The 6,577-nt window shown below is 27.0% G+C and overlaps 1 protein-coding gene across 1 annotated transcript; it reads left to right on the top strand.

Annotated features, from left to right (window-relative positions):
• The first annotated feature begins 2,928 nt into the window (after window positions 1-2,928).
• On the top strand, window positions 2,929-3,582 carry LOC136088010 (uncharacterized). The gene has a single exon (XM_065811647.1). The coding sequence runs from the start codon at window positions 2,929-2,931 to the stop codon at window positions 3,580-3,582; it is 654 nt and encodes a 217-aa protein (XP_065667719.1).
• The last annotated feature ends 2,995 nt before the right edge of the window (window positions 3,583-6,577 follow it).

Here is a 6,577-nt window from a genome sequence, read left to right as displayed (position 1 = left end):
CTCGACATGGTGTTTGAAAAGTAAATACGGGTTGCCATCGAACAAATAATTGATGACATAAGTGGATAAAGGCGTCATGTTGCAAAAATATCCACTGTATCGTTACTTAAAACCTTTATCTGTGTAAAAAGTTTCCACTTTTTTACGCAGATAAAGATTTTAAGTAACCCTTATTCACATTATCATTATTACAATTATGGGTAAGGAGTTATATTATACATCAATTCACCTAAGCAGTGGCGTAACTGGTCCTTTTAGCTTCCATCATCTTTGGTCTTTAAGGTTCTACCTGTTCTAATATACGCTTTGAAACTCCGGTGTATATACGTATAGTCAACTATATTTATTAATATCTTTATCTTTTGCTTTCAAATGGCATTGAAACACTCAAACATCTTTTTATTTTGATTTTTGTTTGTTATTACAATAACTAACGCTCTTTAAATATAGAAATCAAATACATTCTTCATGTTTATTATCATAACTGAAAACCAATTTGTTTATTTGCTTATTACCCAGTTATGGTTTATATAATTTTTTCATAGATCTCCTTGTTTACTTTATTGTTATTAGGGTAACAGGGGGCATTAAGCCCCATGTTTTCAAGATTTTTTTTTTCTCTCTTTGAAATAAGTAAATAAATGTTAAATTCAAACTGGAAATATTTTAAGTAATAGATAAAGCATTTCTTTATGTACAAAAACTTTATTCAGAAAGAATTTATGTGATTGAAAAAAAAAGCTAAAAAGTTACAACTAACGTTGATTCAAATTTTAAAAAAAGGGGGCATCAAGTCAGTATGTAAAACATGTTTTTACATTATTTGTAGGCAATTCTCACAGGTCCAGTCCATGGCTTTAATGTCAGCTCCACCTGAAATTTCTGTGCATTTAATATGGTACCAAACATCTCGTAAGTCACAGCACACCCATTCTTCTCCTTGACCTCCACGAATACCACACTTTAGACACTGATGACAAATGATACTTTATGAAAGTGTCATTGTCCTCATCACTGTCGCTATCATCTCCAGCAGGAAAATTTTTCTTTTTCTCGTAGTCTTTTTGAGCCTTTTTGTTTGTACAAGTCCACTTTAATGTTACTTCATTAAAACAAAAAGATAAACTTAATGCATGTGTCAATCCCTTTTCTAGAATATATTCCTAATTTAGTTTGATTCTATTAATCACTACCTCTTGGTTTACTAAAATGTACGCCGTTTTAAAATATGGTAATTTTTTTTTCCTATTGAGAATTTCATTGCGACATCATTTTCTATAAGTATTTTACATATAACTTTTTATAGCAAATGACTACCAAAATAATTAATTATTTTTCGTAGATTGATCTTAAATAACAAAATAGAATATAATACAACATAAACCGTATATAAATATTTGTGTTAGTCTTTTTTAAAATTATTTATTCTGAGATTTAAATGTGTATTATTTTTTGAGATATTTCGAATTCAAAGACACAGTAATACTCGAATTCTTTTTTAATTAAGTTTAAAAGAAATATAGATTTTCAAAAAAAAATGTAGTTTTGCAAAACTGTTTCATTGCGTACCGTGAATTTTTACTGTAGCATAATGACTCTTAAAATATCGTGAAATTTTCACTGTACTTAACAATTTTTGTTAATACCGTGAAAATTCACGGTATTTATCAAAAACGCAAATCTAAGGTACAGTGAATTTTTACTGTATTTAGTAAATAATCGATATTTTTTTCGACGGGAATTTTCACTGTATTAGCGAAAAAACACTTTTAAATACCGTGAATTTTCACGGTACTTAACACCAAGCATTATAAACAACATAAATACATCTTTGTTGTCTACTAAATATATTATATACTATGATATTATTAGATTTCGCTTTTCGAGAATTAAGTTGCTTTTTCTATAAATACTCACAACATTAAATATGCCAGCCTTTTGTCCATCAGTTGTGTAAACAAGCGTGGAAAGAATGTTGGAAATAATATATCTTTTTTTAGATTTCCAAAGGATAACAATAAATAAGTAATTATTGGTCAAATCAAATTTATTAAATAACAAGTATATCAAGAATTTAAAGAAGCTTTTAAAACACTGTTTTACTTTAAATTTTATGAAACAAAAAATACTTATACATAATATGATGTAAATAGTTCCACTAAATTAGTGAGGTTTAACCTATTATTTAGATGCAAGCTTTAAGTTCGTAATTGTCGTCGTCAAGATCTCGACACAAAATCATGTGAAGAATTTAATCTTAACTATACTATTTGTAGTAAACATTTTGATTCTTCCCAATACTATCTTGCCAATAATGGCAGTTAAAGGAGCACTTGTAATTGCTGTACCAACAGTTTTTAACTTTCCAAATCAACCTTCTGCGTTAAATTTAAAGAGAAAACAGCCTACAGACACACTTCATTTACAAGATAAAATACAAAGAAAAGAAATCAACGATAAAGTCGAATTAAATGAAATAAATAATGTTGAGAATAGTATTACAAATAATGTAACTGTCAAAACTACTTTTAAAAATAAGTATTTATCATCTCAAATTAAGATTCGTCGACTTAAAAAAAAACTCGAAAACCTGAAGATAAAGCATGAGATGTTAAAAAAATGTGATGGTTCAATAGAACATATTATTAATTTGTCTTAAATATATTTAACAAACACCCAACTTCAATTTTTTGGAAGTCAATTACGTATGAAAAATCGTGTCAAATAAGGAAAACATTGGACTGTTAAAGATAAAATTTTAGCTTTGAGAATCATGTATCGCAGTCCACAAGCTTTCAAAATGTCTAGAAAAGTTTTTCATTACCTGCTAGAAGCACTGTTTTAATGTTTTTTTAAAAATCTCTTGGGACCCTAGAATCTGGTTTTTCCAATAAGGTTATGGCTTTACTAAAAATGTGACTAGATACCATGAAAAAATTGGAACGAAACTGTAGTCTTGTTTTTGATGAAATATCTTTAAAGCAACATCTTGATTATCATAAAAATAATGACAAGATCATTGGAATTCAATCTAATGGCAAACCAATAAACCAAGTACTTGTATTGATGGTCTGCGGGTTATCAACAAAATGGAAACGACCAATTACATATTTTTACAATAATACTACTGTGTGTTCAACCAATTTAGCTTATATAGTAAATAATGCTATGATTCATCTACATAAAACAGGTTTAGCTGTAAGATGTCTGGTTTGTGATCAAAGCTCAAGTAATTTAGTAACTCTCAAATTTTTAGGATTTTCATTATCAAATCAACAAATTTCACATCCAACTGCAGGAGCTAAAGTTTATATAACATTTGATCCACCACATCTCATAAAAAATATTATAAACTATTTATTAAAACATGACATTTTATCTGATGGTAAAATAATATCGGGGAAGCATCTGGAAGAACTTTATAGTTTAGACAAGGTTAATACTGTCCAACTTGTTCCAAAGTTAACAGATCGTCATTTAGATCCAGAATCACTATTAGCCATGCGAGTAAAATTGGCAACACAAATCTTTAGTAGTCAAGTTGCTACTGCTTTGACTGAATATGCTTCTGCAAAACTATAGCCTGAAAATGTTTAGTCAACAGCTTTTTTTTTAAAAAATATTGATATTTTATTTGATATCTTGAACTCTTGTAAACTAAAAGCAGATAATTCAACACGCTCTGCTTTAACTCTAAATAGTAGTTTTATACAAAAGCCTGAAGATTTAAGAGTCTGGATTAAGGGTTGGCATTTTTCTGATGTTCACAGCCAAAAAAGTAAAAGCAGTCATTGGGGTTTAGATGTCACTATTTCTAATATTCTTTGTCTTGCAAACGAGTTGCTTCATGAGCATTTTTTTTATGTTTGCACAGTTTATTTCTGCAAATGAACAATTGATTTTCAAACAGCCAACTGCTTTATTTAAAAAGAAACAATAACCTTATGCATTACAAAATGTTTCAAATGATTCAGTTTCACAGTCAATTAAACAAGTTTTGAAATTAATTGCAAATGATTTGATAAAGAAAGTTCAAGTCTGTCAAAAATGTGTAAAAGTTCTTTCAAGTGTGACACCTTGTGAAAGTGACTTATTTAATACTGATTCTTTTTTACAAAACCTACTTCACGACTTGAAAACTGTTTTTATAACGCAAATGAAACTTTTATTAACTAAAAAAAAATTATACAACAAATTATTAAAGTAATAAAAAACGATTGCAATTTTACATTTCTTTATGACATATCGATCATGCTTTTCATTTAGAAGAAAGTAATATTATATTATAATCGAGATCTGGCAACACGAAACAAGACATGTAAAAACAAGTTAGCTCGCAGTATCCATGTTTGATTTTATTTTAAAGATAATTCTTGAAACAAGATATTTCTTATTTATAATTGTTGTTTTTTCTCTCAGTTTTATTAACTACATATTTAGCATCTAATTAAGGGTATATTTAAACTAACGTGTTTGTCCAATATAGACCTGCAATTGAAAACTATTGAAAATTGTTATGTTTTGTTAATTTGTTAATAACTGTGTAAATAAAAATATCTTTTAATTTACAAAGCCATTAGGCATCTTTTTGAAACCACATTCCGCAATGATTTGTATTTTATCTATGTGCAAAAAAAGTCTATGCAAATATCTAACATAAACTAACGTAAACTTCAAGTTATGTAAATTGTATCAAATTTTACAGATTTACTTTTACTTGAAAATTTAATTGCGGCAATATCACCTTAATTTTGATTTATAGCATTTATATGCTGTTTTATGAAGTTTAATAAGCCTTTTGTTTATTAAACAGTGTTAAAAAATGGTATAGCATGCCAAAGTGATTGAAGTTCTTCGTGTGGGTTCAATCCTTTAGCTTACACACCCAATTTTTTTTAAATCTTTTCCAATATTCTAGAATACAAAGTAAAACACTTTTAAAGTCCTATAGATAATATATACATAACATATAGATATTATATACTATAACAAACAAAAGGGAGAATTTTTTAAAAAGCTTTTTAAAATTTCTAAAGCATAAAAAACGCCGTTGGACATTGATTGTGCATATGTTGGACATTGATTGTCTATATAATGTCTCTTTTAATAAAATTGATGGAGTTTTAAGAGAAAGACCAACTACTTTTTCATCACATCAAGCTCTTCCGGAAGTTTTTCAACAACTCTAGATAGTGCTTCTTTTGAGCTACCTAAACCTGATAAAATTGATTTTAAAAATGAAATAAGTTTTGCTGATGATAACCCAGTCAATTATGTAGCTAAGAATTCACCTGAATGCTCCACATCAACTTCCAACAGTTTTTTTTTTAAACAAAAACAAAAAAAAACAAAAAAAAAGTTCGTCTGAACTTTTATTTGAAAGACTTGATGCAAACATGAAAAGTTTTATAAAAGCACAAGGTGAGACGGATAAAGAGTTTTTTTCAACATTACTTGAGAGTACACCTAAAAATAATTCAAATGATAAAAAAAAAAGAGTACAGCATTGTTAAAAATAAAATAAAAGGGAGACGAATTTTTTTATCGAAACAGAATTGCTCGAAATAAGTATGGAAAAATTGACAAAATTGGTTCTGGACGAATTTAACTTTAATTTAAATCAAAATATAGTTTTAATAAAACTTCCAAATGTGTGCGTAAGGAATGATAAAGATGTTAAAAGTTTGTATGATGGCGGCGAATTAGAATTTTGGAGATTATAAAGAGATATTTAATTATATTTTATTTGCCATCCAATTATATATATATATATATATATATATATATATATATATATATATATATATATATATAAATATATATATATATATATATATATATATATATATATATATATATATATATATATGTTTATATATTTAATTTAATAAATGTAATATATTTATATAATTTATATATATATATATATATATATATATATATATATATATATATATATATATATATATATATAAATTATGTTAGTGTATTCTACAAACAGAGTGCTCAATGTTCTAAAAGAACAGAGCAATAATAAATTAGTAAAAACTCTTATCTAATTTTTGATTACCAATAAAAAAAATCTCAAAACTAAAAAAGAGTGAGAGAGTTTTATTGGGATCTTAAAGACATTAAGCATGATAATCTCATCTGAACAAAAGCCCTTAAATTTGGAAAAAGATGTCTAAACCAAGTCAAGACTAATGAAGATGCTGTAACTGCTCCTCTTGAGTTATCAAGGAATGGAGGAGCAGCTTCCCCCCCCCCCCAATTATTAGATTTGTGATAAAATTTCCACCCACCCTCCCTTGTATTCAGGACTCGAGAGTATCCTGTTTATTAAAGACTAGATTTTTGATTCTATTTTGTGTTACTTTTGTAATTTTTTTTTACAATTAAGTTTTACACATTTCAAGTATACATTACTGTCGAGCTAGCTTATCTAAGATCATCAAAGATTTATGTTATTTTAAAATTAAGTTTGTATTTGTTTTTATAATTATGTTTTAATGTAGTGAGAAAAGTTTTAAATAAGTTAAATTAGTATCACCTCTTAATACCTTATGAGATCTTTATT

This window comes from Hydra vulgaris, chromosome 12 (assembly GCF_038396675.1).
Source record: "Hydra vulgaris chromosome 12, alternate assembly HydraT2T_AEP".
Taxonomy (NCBI): domain Eukaryota; kingdom Metazoa; phylum Cnidaria; class Hydrozoa; order Anthoathecata; family Hydridae; genus Hydra; species Hydra vulgaris.
The sequence above is the reverse complement of the archived record's forward strand: the minus strand, read 5'-3'. Positions and strand labels throughout refer to the sequence as shown.

Coding starts and splice junctions, on each gene's coding strand:
- LOC136088010 (XM_065811647.1), top strand. CDS start 2,929: ATGAAAAAATTGGAACGAAACTGTAGTCTTGTTTTTGATGAAATATCT.